The sequence below is a fragment of the Halichoeres trimaculatus genome, unplaced genomic scaffold, assembly GCF_033239565.1.
Source record: "Halichoeres trimaculatus isolate MK-OKI-2021-1 unplaced genomic scaffold, fHalTri1.1 fHalTri1_scaffold_19, whole genome shotgun sequence".
NCBI lineage: Eukaryota > Metazoa > Chordata > Actinopteri > Labriformes > Labridae > Halichoeres > Halichoeres trimaculatus.
Window position 1 is genome coordinate 17,631,664 of NW_027437197.1, and position 20,591 is coordinate 17,652,254.

The window sequence follows — 20,591 nt, forward strand, 5'->3', positions numbered from 1 at the left end:
TGTATGCTGCGTTTCCATTTTTACATACTTGGAAGTCGGAATTTTTCCGAACGTCTCTGAGGTTGGAATTCCGGAGCTCCCACGCCACCCCTGAGTTCCCAGTAGGAAATTCTGAGTTCATGGGTAAATGGGTCGTCATTAAGCTCCAGTCATCTTCTTTTTATTATAGAATTTCTGGCTAGTGTTTGTCACAATAAATCAGCTGAATAGTTTTATTCAATGTTTATATACAGAAATACTGCTGTTAAGGCAATTTTTCCAATTCTGCAACTGGAACGCTGAACTTGGAGATGACATCAGTCCCGTTCCCAACTTCCCAATTCCGAGTACAAATGGATCGCAGCATTAGTCTACTTCAGCGTGTAAAAAATCAGGCTACAATTAAAACCATTAGCAAAAATATCAATATTAACCACACAGCAACGATAAAAATGCACTGTTTGGGATGATTTGATGACAAATTTCAGCTGTGACTGAAAATCTGCGGCAACAACCAGCATGTCAGGACATGTGCATCACTTTTAAGCGTCCCCTGGTCTTTGAAGCATTTCCTAAATGCTGCGCATGTGTTGTCACATTGATGATGATTTTTTCTTAACTTACGTGCGTTTTGTCTTTTTGCCTGTTTTCTTGAGTTGAAGTGCTGTGAGCTCTCAGGGCCACCGTAATATATGTATTTCCTTTCAAGACTTTTGTGTGTTTTTGTTTCTTGGGTATGTGAGATACTCACTGTGATAGCTTCCTTTGAAAATTCCCCTTCTACCGGATATAAATGTGCAGTTGATCTTCTTTTTTAGGTGTCGCCCATGTCAACATGCAGCCCACAGACATGGATGAGGCTTCACTCCACTCCATATTTTGTTTCCTGCTCTGCCTCGCCAGTATATCTGATCTGAACACGGCGCGATCCTCTCTGCACAGCATTTCCACTCCAGCACAGCGACCAGAAGCTTCGTCTGCCGGACAGAAGTTGAGTCAACACGCTGGGAAACGCGCCGCCTGGATTTATGTGGCACTTCCAGACTCACTGCCGATTTTTGTGCAGCTCAAGGGGACTTTCTTTATCATTGTCGCTAACTGTACACCCCCCGTTCTGCTCCTGGAAATGTGTTCATAGGCACTAATAGTTGAGTTGCAACCATTAACCGCCCGGTCATTAAGTACCTGCAGATCTGCTGCAGGGGAGTTTCAGCAGCACGCGGGACCTCACAGAGAATACGGATATTCTCACAGCGTGAACAATGCTCAGATTACAGACTATCATTTGCACTTTTTCTGTGCTGTCTGTTGCAGCCAGAGCTGATTTCAGAGCGCGGAACTGCAGCGAGGTGAGGGAGGCTTGCACCGGGAGAGGATTCAGCTTCGCGCATGTTCCTCTTCAGGAGATCCCAGGTAAGGCTGGACGGAATGACACCTGTCTGTCAGACTCATGAGAGCCAGAGTCTTGTAAATAGACTTTGGGATTGAAACACGTCTGTATTTGATGTTAAACTCTTATTGAAAAAGTTGTAAACCTCATTTTATTAAGTTGGTGATTTATTGTGATGCAAAGTGATTTACTTTACTGCAGGGCTTTATAAAGGGACTGTGAGCCTATCAGTGCATCAACACGTACATCTAAACAACCTGTCTAGGCTGCTTTAACTGAAACTGAAGTTATCACACAGTTATCTAACCAAGATATTCCCATATGGCCTGACTGGATTTGCACCCATTTCACCCTTCAGGTGGCCCTATCAAAGTGACCCCCCCCCCCCCCCCCCCCCCCCCCCCCACATTTAAAACACTTGGTCACACAATCCTGAGGCTATCAGTTTAAAAGAGCCTACATTCATGCTGCGATAACAATATATCCCATCAGCCAGCATCAATAACTCAGTGATTGTGCTAAGGCTCCCCCCGGGCAGCAGCAGATGTGGTGCGATCTGTCTGCCTGTGTCCAGTAGAGGTCTCTGACTGTGCAAACCAAGCAGAGATAATGAGTGGTCAGCTCTGCAGGTTAACTCCTGCTGGCCTGTGAAAAGGAAGTGATAAGGTGAACTGATTTAGCAGCAGTCTGTATCTAGGATGAGTCACCCGTTCTACATAATTAAAACAACTTCCCTTTGGAGCAATTAATTAAAATCGCCTTTTAATAACTTATAAAGGATTTCATGCCATTTTGCATTAAAGCAATACGACTCAGGAGGTTATGAAAAGACTCGCTGTAAGATGCATTCAAATTGAATTAACTCTAAGGAAACAGAAACCAAAGAAACAGTGACAGAACTGTATAAAATTAAGATTTTATAGCAGGCATATGCTAAGAGTGGACAAAAAACTTTCTGTTAAAGCATGCTGTTTGAATAGATCGAGAGGCCTTGTAAAGTGTAAGTAATGTGCTCTTAAATCCATAAACTTGCCATTCTCCTTGCATGTTTTTATAATTTGAATATGTCCAAATCTGCAGAGAAGAATAAGGAGTTTTATTCCAGCTGATTCTTCCCTCCTCATCGTCATTATTATGCTCCAGGGCCACAGTTCTCCCTGTAAAGCCATAAATCTGGCACAAGTAAAAGGCTGCATATTTGATAACAGGCACACCTGTTCAGAGCCGGGTTGAATAACTACCTGATTAAATCCTTTGGATCCAGGTCCCTGACATCACAACTAATCTGCCAAATGAGCGCAGGATTCAATCTCTCTCATCTCCCAGTGATGTCATTCTGAATGAACGTCTTTTGATCTGCTCTTTGAATGAGCCGTAACCTTACATGTCTGGAATAGACGAGGCATTATCAACAGCTCAGCAAATTCACACGCCGATGGCCGTGCCCTTCAAGGCTTGCCACTTATTGCTTCCTCTCACTCATGCAAACAACAATCAGGCTGAGACACATCACGACCAGAGTATTGAAACACCTTTCACTGAAAGGTTAATTGAATAGCATGCTGTTTGTGGAGCTTATTAAAACCTTCTTCACAATGTTTTTTAAAGTTCTTTAAATGGATTTCTCTGTGATTACAGAAAGCGGTTTTAGTCTCTCTGAAAGCTCCGATGAGGAGTTTTTAATCTTGTTATGAAACAATACTCAAACCAACACTATAAATTCTTAATCGTCCACAAAAGCAAATAAGACATTCAGCTTGAAGAAAGTTTTTAATGCTGCAGTGTAGGTGTCAGATAAAGCAATTACCATAAAACTTGGTTTACAGGCCAAATTTTTAAAACCTTTTTTAGCCATAAAAAAGTGAACTGCTTTCTGTACAGCTGTATTTTACCCAGACAAAATCTAGCAGCCACACTTTTTTTGCTTTTGCCCTCGTACTTTGTAATCATATATGTTGAGACAGAAGTTGAAAACCTTGAAAAGTGCCAGTTCAATGTGAGTCTTGGCCTCACCATCAACACCACCATAGGCTGTGCCCTGTGTGGTGAAAACTGATGCACCTAGAAAGAGCTGCACATCTGCACAAAAATTGCACATTGCTGAAAGCGACATTAGTCTTCATACTGGAGCATTGTTTGAGCTTCTTTTCCAATTGGAGCCCACCTAAACAGACCTGTGCCACTCATATTACAGGTTTTATGGTAACAGAATGTTGCAGAGCCAAAGCAAAGATTTATGGTGAGTTTTAAAAAGTTCCCAGACGAGTAAAAAAATGCAACATTACTATTCGAATTTATAAAGTCCTAAAAGGAAAGAATTTTTGACTGATTTATTTTTTCATTTGCCTCAGTGCATTGTTTCCAATCACTCAGCTCTCTGAAATAGGTGTTACCCTCCTTTGCATCCTTCGACAGCCTGTGCTTATGTGCTTCCCACCTCAGTCAGCAAGGTGCAGTGTGAGTGTAGTTAAATCCTTTGTGCAGCATTTATATGTATGTATTCCATGCAGCAGATTCAATGAGAGCTGTTTTGGAGCAGTCACTGCAGGGGTTAACAGTGCCCATGTGGCAGCCTGGGAGCATCTCCAGCGATGACATTACTCTGCAGTTAATATTCCTCCACTTGTGGATTAGCTGCTCCTCATGGGACTCTGCGTTGAGTGGCTCTCAGGCTTCCTGTGTGGCTTATTGTTTCTGTCAGCCTTACAGCTGCCATCGCTCTATTAACTCTGACGATTTGTAAGAAAGAAATGACAATAAAGACGCTCTCGCTGCTTCTGCGTCTCTGGTTTGAATGTCTTACCACACTGATATTTCCAGATAGATTTTTCTTGTACTCTTGTACAAGTTTGTATAATAATATCCAGAGCTTTCTGTATGTTTGTGGCCAGTTACAGATAAAGAAATAACAGGTAGACTTGCTCTCATCCACTGCTGCAGTATTTCATAAAAAGCTTTGTTTCTCAGTGTTTTTGTTGTTCCCATTGTTTGGTCAAACAGAAGCAACCAGGTCAGGTGAAATGACTGCAGGGTTATGACAGAAATGTTGTTATGATCCGGAGCCTAAAGGCTCAGCCGGTGCAGTAATTCCACAAGACTAAGCTGATGCTTCTGCCTGCTGACCAGGCCGCACTGGAAGCTGTCAGCAGCTACAAGGTGGAGGCATTTAGAGCATGGGAGCATGAAGTTGTGGATTGCTCTTCAAGTCTTTGAGTGTTTGCACATCTAAAAACACCCTGATAATCCTCCCCTCTGTAGCTGATTTATATTTAATTCAACTGCAAACAAATTCATGTAATTTCAGCTTTATTTGTTGCTCTAGTGAAAGATCAAACCTGCACTCAGCCAGGCCCCCCTGCCGTCTCAGTTTCACTCTAGATTACCAAACGTCTGAGGCAAGATGGGAGGATATGGAAAGTGAGTCACAGAGCAGGCTGCTGGATTCAATGGAACTTCTTAGCATGTCAAACTCTGCGCTATCGTTTGACGTCCGGCTCTGTTTACTCCCTGCCAGGAGGTGGAGGTGGGACAGAAATAACGGTGCTGATATTTTATGTGATCCTCAGCCGCCTGCACAACGATGCAAATGATCTCTGCTGGAGCGTGTGATGTGCACAGGTTCTCTGCTGTCATGTAATGGGATGGAGAGGATTAAAAAGGGCTAAATGGGAGTGCATTCACAGGAAAGGGCCTGTTGTTACCCCCCTTCAGCATACGCCTTTATTACTGTGATGCATCGTCAGATTATTGTGACCTTTCTGTCAGTCGCATGCACAAAGAGATTGGAAAATACAGCCGTGGCTGGGGAATTTATGATGGCTTGATGATTGTTGTATCTCTTCTGCAGACATCAAAATATTTGTGATAAACGATCTAATAATTGCACTTTCGGGATTTATTGTTTACTATACGGTAGCACTTGTATTTTGCGCTGTATCCTGCAACGTAATGTAATGCGAATGTTCCCCACTGTGAAGCAGAGGGTGGAGGCACTATCTGGGGAGAATCATCCAAACAATCATCATTTTCTCCCTGCTGCAGAGGGGGATTTCTCAAACGCCGCCTCCATCTCTTTGTCATCAATCATGTTCATGAATGCCAAAATGGCCTTGTGATGGCTCCTCTCTGCGGGTGGTCCCTCTGAGAGCTGCAGGAAACATCGTGTCCTGCAAATGGCTGTGGGGCTGCATGGAGAGTGGAGCATCACAGCACTCAGAGCATATTATCAGATTAAAAAAGAGAAATGTTTGATGGATTTAATTGTTTTTTCTGACTGTTTGTTCTAATTTTAAACACAAGAGATTCTTTCTGAATCATCATCAGATACATTGTAATTCACCTGCAGAGGACTGAGTTTTTATGTTATTTATATGTGCTTAAACAATATGTATGGTATAAATGTGGGTGTATGTTAAGAGAGACAAACTTCCTTCCTCAGTTTGAGTAGTTTCCCCACCCCACATGTGTGACAGTGTCAGCCTCAGCTTGACTGAGGGGCAGAGGCAAACAAGTAAAAAGGGCAGCAGCTGCATGCAGCGCAGCATCCGCCTATGAGACTTTTTGTGGAATTTAGATGTAAAGCCGCCTGTGGCACAGCCTTTAATGCTCTGCATCTTGCTGTGTCCACTTGAAGCATTTCCATTTGGCCACATAACTCTGGTTTTCGTCCTTTCAAGAGCGCCCTGAGGAGGACATTATTATGTTTACTCTACATGAAGAGAGTCTCAAGGGAACTGGGCTTCTTCATTTCTAAAATAGTTGTCTTTCTTTTTAATAGTTTCTTGTTTTATTTCTTAATGTCGGTAATAAGTTTGAATTTTCTGTTTTAATCTATTTTTCTTGAATGAGTTACTGACGTCAAAGGGTTATACTGTTTATGAATCCAAATCTGCCAAACACACATATGATAGTTGATATGCATCGCAGTTTTGACTGATTTTGTAAAACTCCGCTGTTTCAATTCTATCTGACTTGTTCGATGCTGCTTGGTGTTTTGCTCATAGCAGCTTCATGTTGGCTTTTGATGAGTACGGTAGACTTATGAAAAGTGTCTCAATCCTCAAACTTGTTGATAACTATTACCATAGAAATATAGATTGACTGATTTATTAATTGGTTTGGAGTGGAGTTGGCTCAGCTCAGACAATGCCACATGCCTCTGAGCTCCAGTTAGAGATGGAGAAACAAACAAATCAAAATATAAAGAAAGCTAATTTTGTGTGCATATGTTTGTAGCACTGTCAGTCAATTCTAAACAAACTGCACCCACACGGTGATTAAAAACCAGATGATTGAGTTTGAAAGTCTGCATTTTTAAAAGCCTTAATGTCACTGAGAAGTAAGATTTAAGTCCCTTAAAATGTGATTATGTTTACATTTTTTCTTATAGGACAATCCTTTTTCACTCTAACTAAAGTACCTGATCTGTTGTCAATTGATTTTTATCTCATCATCAGCATTGCAGCAGCTCTCTGTTTCTGCTCAGCACAGCACGAAAACATTTGAGATTCTTTGGAAAAGTACAGAAATGTCTTCAGGGTCTCTTTTTTTTTTGAAAACACCAAAAGCAGCCTGTGGATAATATTTTCTAAACCTTAATCCTGTCTGTGACCCAAACTTTCTATTTATTCTGTTTGTGGCCTTCAGCGGGGCTTATGTCCAACCCTCTGTTGCTCACAACCCTGGATGCTGAAATGTGAATAAAGCCTAAACAATTTAAAACCTACAGGGGCTTCAGCTGGCAGTTGAGCTGTTATTAGCAATGCTGTTTGCTTTGCTAATTCACAGAGTATGAAATGTGAATAAGAGAATCATTATTCAGCTATTTTCAGATCAATTGCCTTTATTCACACATAAAAGCCTACATCTAAGAGTAATTCTGAATACATTATGTTAGGGGACAAAAACACATGAAAGAATCATGGGTTTATTGGAGCTTGACCAAATTAAGTTAGCCTGACGCGCCTTTAATTACACAGTTCATCAGCAGCAGCTGTCATTGGGGTTACTGGAGGAACGATGCTGGGAACACAGCCTTGAAGAATGTTTGTCAGACTCATTTGAGATAAATCCACTGTTAAAAAAACAACAAGGAAATGGATACACGATTCCCCAGAGAGCACATGGCAAAAGCTGTTTATTGGTTGGAGAGAAATTTGAATGTCAAAGAATGAGCGTTCCTGCTGTCAGTATGAGATTGAAAAGATGTTATTTTGATCTATTAGTTTCTGTCAACAGCTGTCCAATTAAATCCTGACCTGAAGCGACTGAAAAACAGCTTTTGTTCCTTGTTTAAGAAGCCACATAGACACATTCCCTTTTTTCTCTCATTTTTTAAACTTAAAACCACTGAAATTCACAGAAAACACAAGCCACAAACCTGATCTGTTACAAAAATACAGCACCTAATACCAAACGTAAGGGGAAAGTTTGACTGGATGGGTATGTGAGTTAGAATACTGACAGGGTGAGCTGGGCCCTGCGACCTGCGACTTGAACAAGTTGACATATTACAGACTGGGTTCAGACACACACATCGGCTATAGCGGCCATATTGGTAGTGGCAAAGGCTTTGGCCGTTTTCCAATTCGCATACTATACTAGCAGTGCCTACTGATTTGACCAAAATGCAGTATGCAGTATGCAGTATGCAGTATGCAGTATGCAGTATGCAGTATGCGAACAAATGTCAGAGTTGTAGTATGAGAAAAACAACTGGATGACGTACTGAATCGGGAAAAATCCACAGTATGCATCGGACCAGTCTGCTTCGCCTACTGTTACCCACAATGCAACGCGCCTGGTCCCATATCAGAAGTGAAAATGGCAGAGGCGGAGCGACAACAACCGGAGTACCAGAGAAATATAAATGTAAGAGCCATGTCTTTTTTATCTTTAAATCCTCATCATCTCAACCGCTGAAAGTTAATATAAAATGCTCTCTCTGGCAATATATTTGCAGATAAGTTACTCGCAGTTTGTTTATTTTGTACATTTTCAATAAAGTTTTTCGGGGAAAAAAAGTCAGCCATAGCTAACTTCCGTTTTCTTCGAACTGAAGACCAGCGTAGAATACTACAAAAATTAAACCAACTGAACAGTCATACTACATACTACATACTGCTTATGAAAGTAGTATGTAGTAGGCAGTGCCTACTACATACTACTTTCATAATCAGTATGTAGTAGGCGAATTCGGAAACAGCCTTTGTACACCTGTCGGTCACGCGTCCCTGAGCTGTGCCTCTGATTGGTCGAGCTCCTGGTCTTAATATCCTCTGAACGGCTGAGTTGGAAAAAGATTCACCCCCTGTACTATGTGTGCTGATAGTAAAATTAGCAATTCAGACAGGAGACATTTTTTTGAACCAGACTGTAAACAGGTTAATTTCTGCTTTGAAAACATTTTTTTTGGCTTGGTGTGTATGTGACTTCTGGTACTTCTAGAGCCAGCCTGAAGCAGACACTAGAGAAACAGCAGATTTTTAGCACTTTCACATCAGCTCATATTCTTAGACCGGAGGTTGCTGCTTGGTTCAGTGCCACATATGAGTGATGTCAGACAAAAGTCAGGTCATGGTATGGGCTAGTTGGCGCTTAAACAAAAAATGTATAGGAAGTCATAGGACCTTAAAATGCCAAAACTTTGAGTCAACTTCCTTATTGTTTAAAACATGGTAGTGTACAATGAGCCTGTTTCTATGGCAGAGCAACCCCCCACAGTGAGACAAAGACCCCCAGTGACACACTGTTAGAGTTCAACAACCCACTCACTGTACACCATCCCAGAAGTCCTCAAGAATTCACTCAAGGCGCTGACACTGTTCCCTACTACTAAGCTCAAACTCTAACTTCTTACTCCCTCAAATCAAACTGTAAAGTACTTCAGAGACTTTGGAAAAAGTTTGAGATCCACTGTCATATTTTACTGTACCTCGCAAGCAAATCCCTGACTCCTGCTTCTCTGTATACATAAGCCGATCACACAGACATATCTGGCACATGCCTGTTCCTGATATCTGACTGCATTGTCAGATTGTGTTTATTTATATATTTACCGGACTTGTTGACACATTTTCACCCTCTGGTTTCAAGCCATCAGGAAAACAATCCCCAATGATCAATGTGCTTTTCTTCATTGACACGAGGACTGGTGTCACGGCTTTTAGCTGCGATGCGTATCTGGTTCTTTTCCCCGACCCTTCATCTGCCTGTCAAAATTTAGTCCATCGTGAAACAAAGCCCCCCTCAGATGCCTCTGTGCTGTCGTTGGATCTATCTTTAGCCTCAAGTCTGCAGCTCTTGGCTTGTTGTCAACGTCTGACTAGACATGATGTGCAACTGGAGATGATGTTTGCGTTCACATGGGGCAATTCGGTGCGGTGGGTCTCTGGAACTGGGCATGGGGAGCATGTAAAGGACACTTTGAGTGTTACAAGGCTAATAACTGCATTTGTTGGTAAACTGAACTGTAAATACTGACTGAAAGGTAATGATCAGTGCAGGTCTCCAGGCACCTTCAGTTTTTGCAACCCAGCTGCTACCTGTAGTGCTGCCTCTGCCATGCTCCACTTAGCAAACTTGTCGCAGAGGAGAGTAGCTCGCCTTGCTCTCGTCTCGGTCTCGGGGGCTTCCAGGCGTGCTGCCCATGTGGATCGAATATCCACACTAGTCCTCTCATGCCTCTGCTGGGCCTTTTATTACATGCTCCTCCAATAAATATCAAAGGCAGACATAGTGCTACATGCGCTGATTATGTGCTGCTTGTCATTCCAAAATGTGCTGCACATGGTGTTAGGGAAAGCCATACATTAATCTCAGCTGCAGTGCTACTGGGGCACTTTGCAGAACGGTATGTATGGCACATGAATATTCCTCAGCCATTACCCTTGAGGTCAAACGTATTGTACTTTTTGGTCGTAAATTTATCTTGTTGGCAAAGATTTATACCAGGAACAGTGCTTGTGTTCTTCCACGGAGAAGAGCATCCCGTACTGCACATTTGTTTTCCAAAGCTGGAGGTAAAATATTCACTTATCTGTTTTGTCTGTCCAGTGATACAAAACAGAAAATTTAACAGTTTAACACTTTTCCCTTCACAAAATGGAGACAGATTGTTTTCTTTTTGATGAAAATGACAGAAAAGTACCCAATAATTCTGAGTCCCCACTGTAGTTTGCAGATATCTTGTTAAAGGATATCTAAGGGAGGACCTCCTTAAGACTGTAGACTGTATTAGACATGGTTGATGTCACCCTATATGCAATATGCAAATTCCAGTTATCTGTCCCAAAGCAACTTACTCCCTCGACCTTTACATGGAAATTTAATTTCCAATTAAGGAGCCATTTACATGACAACGGTTTTAGGGTGAAATGGAAAAGTATTGTTGCATTTTGGCCTTGCGTTAACACGGGAACAGCGTTTTAGCTGACCTAAAATGCAAACTTTTAAAAACAGCTGGAGTGGAATTTTTCTGAAATGCTGCCAACACAGTACGCCAGCGTTTTCACTGCTCTGTTTCATGCATGGACATACAGCAGTACAACAGTACCATTGTTACAATTGTCACGGACTACCTTGTTCTGCTTGTGTTGCTCAATCTGCTGAACCTTCTAACTTTCTTTCAACAAAATGTAAATCTGTTGCACCTCTTCTGCACTTAGTATTTGCCAATACACCAAATGATCGCCTTAACTCTACTTCGCTGGAGATCTTCCAAAAAGGTTTCTGAACAAGACAGTTATAGCGCCAACTACAGGCCTGGCATGCTTACTAAAGTATTTACAGTCCCTCAGCATTTCCATGTAAATGCTGATTTTTTTTTTCACTGCATTTTAGCGTCATACTTAAGCACAGTTTATTTAATATTTGTTAAGCATGTGATTGCAAAACAGGTGGATAAAAATTGTCAAATTGGTTTGGCAAGAGCTAGCATCAGGTCTGTTTCTGATCTGTCACAGAACCAGAGCTGATCAGTTTGAACTTTAGTCATTTTGTTTATTTCAGTGGGTCTGCCCCATTGAGTTCCACCTCTGTGTTTGGATGTGGTAAGCTTAAGCAAAAATGCAAGACTTCCATTTTTGCTGGATGCTGGAGTACATTGCATCATGTTGTATAGACAAGGCACTGTAACCACATAAATACATCCAGGTGATTTTTAGAATAATGCACTTCAGAGGTCTAGCAGAGACAACTTGATTGAGATGAGGCTCAGTGATTATCGATCGATTCAGTAATTAGCATAGGAACTCCACAGTTGTATCACTCCAGCTGTCTGGCAGTCCTGCTCTATGCTGGTGGGTGTTATGGATAAGGGAGCACAGAGTGGACAAGGATCCAATGGAAGTCCACCATAACATCCACATACCTGTGCTGGTTAGGCTCAAGGGCCAAAAGCCAGTTCCGTTTAATATATTCGCTGTCAGCTGTGTTTGTTTACATCAGGGTTGTAGAGCATTATAGCATTGTGGTATTAGTTAATTACATGGTGTCTGTGATGCATTTACAGACACAACAAATGAGCAGCATTTCAGGCCTTTAGTGGTAAAAAAAAAAAAATTAGTAGTGAATTTACCTTATTTACTTTATCACTCATATTTTTGGTGCAGCCTTGCATGTGTGATGACGCACCAGAATTCAAGAGCATTTCTGAATGAGGATTACACAATGTATGCCTTTACAACACATTAACTGGGGTTATTTTTACCTGACACACATCTGTGCTTTGCAGATTTATGGAGCCCAGATTTAAGGACAATCACCTTGGAAGTGTTTTTCATAAGATGATAAAAAGAGAACAAACATCCCACAAATACCCCTTCAAAACATTTTCCTGTGCAGTTATAGAGGAAAGTTAATGTTTTCCTCTTCAAAGGCATTTAAATCTTACATGTGAAAATATTTCAGTATAAACAGTGTCCCATTGAGTCAACATTTGGCTGTGTTATCATGCATACAGCCTTGCACGTGATATGTGGCAGAGGAATATCTCAACATACTCAAAAAAAATATTACTGACACATTTGCGAAGCGCATGAAACCGCTCCAACATCTTTATTCCTGTCCTTTTTCCCTTCACGCTGACTCTCCTGAGGATGAAGAATACCATCATACCATTGTACCGCGCTGCTTTTATTGTCGACTGTTTTATGTCTGTGAGAATTCATTTCCTCTTGAACCTGTCCTCATTCACCCAAGGACATACACTCCTCTGTATCTGCATCCCCGGTTGTTTAAAACACGAGCCTGCCTTTCATTATGACTTCTGACATGACCCAAAATGTGATCGGAATGTCATTCAGTTTTTTTGATTGATGCCAGCTCTTCACTTGAGTGAGAAACTTTGCTATTCTGTACACAAAACCCTCTGGAGACATTATTAAAAGTGTAAAAAAAGATAGTGTGGAGCGTGGGCTTTAAGGATGCATGCTGATCTTCATATGTATAGAATCCTTCTCTTTTGTGCTGTTCTGTGTTCCTGAGAATGTCGTCTCTTCTTTGTACGTATAGTTTTCTTGTTAAAGTGTGATTATCCATCAGTCAGAGAGTATTTCTGGGCATGCTGTAGAGTCAAAGGTGAAACACAAACTGTGAATGACTTCAACATTTAAACCATGAAGGGAGATGAGACATTGAGAGAACATGAGGAGGCATTGTGATTTAACAAGCGGGAGGAACAAGTGAGCAAATACAGTCAGGCAGAATGAGATCCTAACAGTGTGTTCAAACAGGACGTGATGTGCATATTTATTTATTCACACAGTATATCCACCCACTTATTTGTTCCAGTTACTCATTAACTTGTTTTTTTTTTTTTTGTATTTGTATTAGTGCGCTCGCTCGTAGTTACCCTGTTAATGCTCACATCATGACACCACACATGTTCCAGCATTGTTGATTCATCTCCTTTCCGCTGTGTGTGCGTCTGCTTGTGTCAATGCTCTGGGTTGAATCATGTGTCTAGGCTCCAGTCGCACAGTAAAGCTTTGCCTTGCCTAAATCTCTTCAACTTGGATTTTGCTACAAGATCTTTATCAGGCTGAACATATGCAGGGAATCATTTACACCTACCAGCTAGGAGCTTGAATTAGGTTATGTAGAAGCTGTCGACACAACAGCAGAAACAAGCAGCTCCAATGTTGGAGTTGAAAGAAGTGTGGTATATTGTTGGAGCTCTGAATAGATGAAGGCCTATTCTTGCCCATCTGGCAGTGCAGGAAATTAGATTAGCTTTGGATAGGCTTGGATGATGGACTCAAGTACACGTCAACAGAGCTGTTTTAATCCACAGAGAGCAAAGCTAAAACTGGATTTGTTGACTTTCCCTAATGTGTTTGTAAACTGTTTCAGAGCTTTACGAAATTACCCCTTTGCAGAAAAAGAAAGGAGAATGTTAAGTGAGTGATCCAATTTTTAAGACTTTCCATGAACTAATGTCGAGCTGAAACTTCAAATCAGACAAGAGATTGTCAGATACCTCCAGAAAAGGAGTCGTCCCAATTCGTACGTGGTATGGCTGAGTTGTCACAATAGCCTACGTACAAGACCCGGTTCTGCGCATCCAGTCCATAGACTGTATAAAACATGGATGTAGTCTCCAAGACGTCACCCGTCTGTTTCTGAAATGGAAAATGAAGCACATCGGGAATAGCGGCCATATTGGAAGTGGTAAGGGCTTTGCATACAGCTATAGGGCGCCTGTCGGTCACGCGTTCCTGAGCTATGCCTCTGATTGGGTGAGTTCGCGATCCTCCGCCGACAGTAAAATTAGCGATCCAGAAAGGAGATGTTTTTGAACCAGGCTGTAAATAGGTTCATTTCTGCTTTGAAAAACGTTTTATTTGGCTTGGTGTGTTTGTGACTTCCTGTGCTTCCTGAGTCAGCCTCAAGTGGACACTTGAGAAACGGCAGATTTTTGCACTTCCGCATTGTCTCATACTCTTGGACCCGAGGCTAGATCCAGACAAGCCCCTGACTGCATTTCAGATTTGTAGCCACAGACCATATCTTCGAATGGACTGTTTAGCTTAGCTTTAGCTTTAGTCAGTTTCTAAGTTGCTGAGCAGAGATTTGCAAGAATGAGGCTAGAATACTGCTATTGCTTAGTTTAAGAGTAAGCTCAGCTAATGCTAATGTCTAGATGCTTGGTGTTATTGTTTGGTGACCTGCTAACAGGTTAGCAGGTTGGATGCAGTGACATTAGCATGTAGTTGTTCTGTGAAACTTGATTTCTTTGCCATAAGATATTGAGTTTTCACAGAGCAAGATTAATTTTTTGAGGTAGATGTCAGAAGAAGTTCTGGAGAGAAAGTCCTCGATTTCCAGTCCAGTGAGATACCGAGCAAATCTTTGAAAAAGAACAGTGTGTTGCTTAAGGTACCCACAAGTTTGTTGGGGAAACTGTGGGACACAGCAGATGCCAGAGCACATATGCTGAGAGTTTCTCTGGCCAGGTACACTGAGAATTGGACTACCTGTGCTGGTACTCAAATGCACCAACAATAATACCCTTCTGGAGTGAAAAATTGATTGCACTTGACAAAGCATATCCAGATTAGTTTACCTGAAGAGACATAAATGTGTAAAGTATTTTTACACTCCAATGCTTCTCTTATGGTTTTGTGCTATTGAGCTGCTTTTCTCTGCAGTAACATCGTGTAACTTTTATATTTTATGTTGTAACAGGAGAACTCTGCTGACCTGATCTTTGATGCAGCTGCAAGATGTGAAAGAAAACATCTAGATGTAGTTTTAAATGTGGATTTATAGGAGACATTGATGTTTGACTGAAGCAGAGAAAGCAGCTCAACAAGGAACACTTACCTTCTAATCCCATTACACTGCAACTGCATTTATTCTACAGACTATAAAAAGTGAGAACATTTCAGCACTAAGAGTCTTAAACACACGTATCTGTGCAGCGCCTCATCAGTACGGATAATAAGCGACCTGATTTGACAGACAGTCCATTTGATTACAGGGATTGAAGTGACATGAAGTAATTGCGACTTATGCCGACTGCTTGTACAGTAAAGGTGTTAATAAATCACAGAGAACATACTTCATCACTCCCTTCATTAACGCAGCTTCACAGTTTCCACAGGGTTGGGGTGTAAATTTAATGACATAGTATTATTGCTGTATTAACCTGCGGCTTGTTCTGTCGCTAAAATGTTAACAGAGAGGCGTATACTGCCTTGTAAACATGATGTAGCGCCAAAGCTTGATATAAACAGGGATTAGGCATCTTTCCTGGACAAAAGTAAGGATAAGGTCAGAGCGAGGTTTGGCTGGGAGGAGTCTTTTCATCTCCTTTTCCGTTCTCTTAATTACAAATGACTTGACAAGGCGAGCTGTAACACAAAGCAGCATCAGGTAGAAACAGAAGTTTGGTGCCATGCCAGCTCAAAGACAAACCCCATCAGTGTAAGTCTTAGTTCACTACACATCTAATAACTAAAGAAACAAGTTGTCCCAAAGTTCTGTGATGAGAGTTACCTGTCAACACGTTTGCATTCACAACTGTTTGGAAGTTACACTGAAACTTCTTTTCAGCCTGGAAGCTGAGACCTGCGGTGTTAGAAAGCTGTTACAATTTCACACTTTTTAATTACAGCAACAAAGGAAAAATTCTGTAATTATTTAGTCATTCAAGCTACTTTACAGTAAGAGAAAAGGACATGTATTTAATGATATGTCTCCAACAGAGGAAGTGAGAGATATAGTAAGAGTTCATTTGACATTTAGAAAGCACAACAAGCTGTTTATGTTTCACCTCTGCTCACAGATACAACAATTACAGCAGACTGGACGTGTTTAAGTGTTGCAGGTGTAAAATAAACATTTACCACGAAGACATCTGATCTGTATCAGGGACAATTTACTCTTCATTTTAACGCAGTTGCTCATTTCCAAATTTCATGGAGCTGTACAACATCTTGGCATCTCAGACACGCTTCCCCTGAAGACTCACTGTAATTATTCAAAGTCTCCAACAAACACAACTAGAAAAGTATTCATGAGTGTGACTTTTGACTTTAGGAACTTAGTGAGTAGAAGAATCATTGGCAGAGAAGTAGATTATCCCGCAGGACTGTTGAAGATGTCCCTGCTCCACGACTCTCCTAATCTTTGGTGGTGGGTTGAGATTTTAGGTTTAATAATATGAGCACTAACAGCGTCAAATGAACAAGTAAAAGTGTTTTGTAGCAAAGAAAGAAAAAGAAAGTGTTGTGCTTCTCCAAGATAACTCTTAGCTCACCATACAAGTTGCTACTCTAAATGCCCATTAAACCATTCAACCTGCAAAACTGGTGATAACTCCAGAATAAAATCCACACTGGGCAAAAAAAAAAAATCTAATTTTTTCCATTGACATGTTTTTCCCCCTTCTGAATAAGTTTCACCATTTTTCAATAAAGAAAATATGAGTAGGCTACCAAAGTGTATTTTTAACCACAATTTGCCTAAATTATTATACAATTCACCTTAAAAATGCTCAATTACTGCACAAATTATGAAAGAAAACTCAAGACAATAAAAAACTGAAAAGCAGATGCACAGCCAACCAATCTTTTTGAATCTCTCTCTGTAATTGACCTTTGATATAAGAAGTGAGAAAGCTAGCCAGAGAGGTTAAAGCACTGATTCCCGTCTCGGCTGTGCTCAGTTGTTTTTTTCTTGCTGTGTGAAAGTACATGAGGAAATGTCACGGTAATGGTCCGAAAGGGCCGTCCTGTAATTAGAAGCCGGGGTGGGGAAGTGGGAGTTGAAAGGGACGCACACTGAGCATCCAAGTACACTCATCGAGCACTTCTGACAGAGTAAAGATAGAAGTAGTTCTGAGACAGGTTTGCAAATTAAAAGCACTCAGTGACTGTTAGTTTGATTTAAAAAAATATCAACAGGTATCACATTTAATCATCCAATTTGAAGGAAGGGAATAACTTTTAAAAGAGTTTATTTTATGAATTATCCGGAAGACTAACTGATAAAGACTTTAGGAAAGAGTCAATACAATCATCTTCTTTACAACAAGACTAGTCAGATCTGTTGTTTTGAGGTTTTTCTGGTTGGTTGTTTGGTGAAAAAGGTGTTCTGACAGCTATTTTACCTTCCCAGGCAGTTTCTGGCATCATTGCTCGTCGATGTGTCCCAGTGGTTGGCAACATGTGTTTTCATGCATGGCAAAGGGAAAAGCTCTTTCCAAAAAATGTCCATGGCAGAGCAAGTTGTAGCAGATGGAGCAGAAATTTTGAAATGTATTTCTCATGACTCCAAAATAGTTATTTGATTAATTCTGAGCTCCAGGAATACAGTTTGTGGACTGACTTTGCATAAAGTACAACATGCTGATGAGAAGACTGTGCTTTGTTGGGGATATTTTTTAGTGTTGAGCTAAATATAAAATGCATGTTTTTCCTCTGCTGTAAAGAAGTGTCTGGTCCACACTCCAGCCTGTCTCCAGCTAATGTGTGGTCTGTGCTCCAGCAGAAAGATTATCTCTGAGGCCACGCTGCTGTTCTACCCTTGGCAAGTAAGGTCAGGGCTCTTTGCTGAGTGGTGAAGTCCCTTGAAAGCACCTTCCCATATGTTGTTATATGACAGGCTTTTATTTTAAAGTGATGTTTGGCTCTGGTGAGACTGCTGCGGCACACAGTAGGATTGTTGTGTCGGGATTGATTTTTCTCTTCCTCCTCTTGACATATCTGATGAAAAGTCCACACTCAAATTGCTCACCCTGAGGGACTGACCGGGAGACAGTTTCCGCAATTGATGAGCATCCTGTGTCCATTTTTGTTTATATCGTCACTTTTTCATAAGTCGGAGCATAAATAAAACAAGAATACAGGTTGAAAATTGAACATCTCAGAGAAAAGTTTTAGAACACACAAAGAAAGAGTCTTTGTTTTATCCTGTTTTATTCCACGCCTTGTGAACCCACCACAACAAAGATGTTCCCATGTTGCACACAATTTATGTCGTTTATTTGTGGATGGATAAGTGAGATTAGCGTTCAATTTCTTTCAGGAAAAAAAAAATATCACTGTGATTTTCTAGCCTTCAGAGCACATCTTGCACACACTCATTTGTCTTTTTACTGAACATCATTCAACTGAGGGTAACAGCTTCGAACTCCCTTTATCGAACATGTTTTGTCTACAGATAATAAGCCCCACAGCTATACATTATGTCTTCCTCATACCAAAACACACTCACAGTTTTTGCACTGAGAATTTATAGAAAAGCCGCATGAATTCCTCTTTTTCCACATGGGATCTTCTGTAAACTGTTCCAAAACCACATTTTAGCATGTGCAAAGTACATGTGGTTTAAGACATGTGATATTCCACTGGTTTTCCTACCAGCGTTGTAGTCAACTTGAACAGTATGTGACAGAATAATCCGTACAGTGTATGGTATTTTAGGAACACACGTTCTCCCAAAGTATGCCACAAAATAATGTCAGGTCTGCTTTTCATAGTTTTCACCCACGTCTCAGAATGTGGAGCTAGGTCAGGTGTCATGTTGAATACTTTAACATGACCTACATTACACTCTTCTCCCATGCAGTCATACCTGAGACACCATTTGTTGACTTTGATTGCCAAAAGTGGTTGAATGCACGCTTCATCTTATATTATTCCGTCACACACCATGAACACCGTTCCGACTCTTTATCTACTGCCATCTGCTCTCATCTGCACGACCCAGGCAGTGCACGGCACGCTTGCTCGTTCTCTAAAGTCATCAGAAGTGCAACAGACTGCGGCTGTAATGCACAATTTCCGCTTTTCAACTGCATTCATGCATCATTACGTGGAGTTTCTGCTGCAAGCTCAGACACATATAAATAATAAACACCTGATTTAATGCATGTAGATCAACATTACAGCCTTCATGCATCTTATATTCAATTTATAACTAAACATATTAGATTCAAGCATTAAAAGCAGGCGGTAAATCATTATTTTATGTCGTCTGAGCTAGGCATACCCTCACAAAACACCTTAAGGTATTTGAGGATTAAATTACCATTCAAGGTAGGATGAAATTATTATGTATCAGCTGATTTCCTTATGTTGTTTTTCAGATATGTCCAAGATGCTGCAAATTTAAGTCTGAATGTTGCTGCTGGTGTGGATACCATGCACAGTAAAGCTATTTTATGATCACTGGTGTCTTGTGCTCATGTCGTAGTCGCTCTGGCTAAGTGAACGCTGCTGCTGTGCAGTCTATCTGTTGCCAGGAGAATTTCACAGCTCTCATCTGCTCACAGCTGATTGCCTGATTAGAAGCTCACATTCATTGTTAATGATGTACATTAGATCTGCATTTTCTGCGTGGAAATCGTTTTCATGGTGAGAGGAGATGAGATTATGATGTATGTGCAGGGAAACAATCGAAATAGCAGAAGTGGTATAACCGGATGATATGACATGCACCACATTGCACAGTTTCGGTTGCTTTCTAATTTCAGTTACAAAGGAAATCTAACGGAGGTGCCACTGCTAACTACAATACATATGCAAATTTCACTTCATTTTGAGCAGAGTCTAGGATGAGCACACAGTCCAGATCATATGCTTGTTAAGTTTCTGCTCTTTTGATTTTCTCCTGGTTTTAGACTTCTCAAAATTGCAAGGGGCTGCTCGCTAACCACTTCTGACTCGCAATCTGCAACAGAGCATCCCCAAATCAAGATGTCAGGGTTATACTTTCCTGTCGTCAGCACACTTCCATGGTTTTAGAGTGTGAAATGGAGAAGTAAATGGCCTAACAGACCAAGTCTATTTTATCTATATCTCTATTCATATGGCCTCTAAGAAAATGGAATGATGTAGACCATTAACTTTTCATTCACTTCGGTATTTCTTCAGTGTCATCAATTATTTACAGAGTGAGGGAATATTTTATCAGCTCCCTCCTGTGATTTAACTTTGATAACTCCTCGTCAACTAATCTTTCTAATGTCAGACCATCTGAGAGACACTGCTGTAGTTCCCTCTCTGCTCAGAAATCACAACTAAGATCCAAATATGACTGTTTAACCATGTCCATTTCTGAAACAGGATCTAATGGTAAGTGGAGTTAAACAGTCCAGTGAGTATGCATTACATTTCATGAGGACTTTAAATACTCTGGTCTAAGCAGTGGAAAGTTACCCTGAGGAGCAGTGGCTTTAAGTAATTGTCACGTAGTTAATGCAGGATTTCTCTCA

General features: G+C 40.9%; 1 protein-coding gene across 2 annotated transcripts in view; it reads left to right on the forward strand.

Moving 5' to 3' along the window:
* Positions 1–900: 900 nt before the first annotated feature.
* The window catches only part of LOC141808875 (glypican-6-like), a 100,044-nt gene continuing 80,353 nt past the window's right edge, over positions 901–20,591 (forward strand). For both annotated transcript variants that reach the window (XM_074695634.1, XM_074695635.1), the window contains exon 1: positions 901–1,392. In XM_074695634.1, the coding sequence (XP_074551735.1) occupies positions 1,242–1,392 (151 nt within the window). In that variant the 5' untranslated portion in view covers positions 901–1,241. The remainder of the gene's footprint in view (positions 1,393–20,591) is intronic.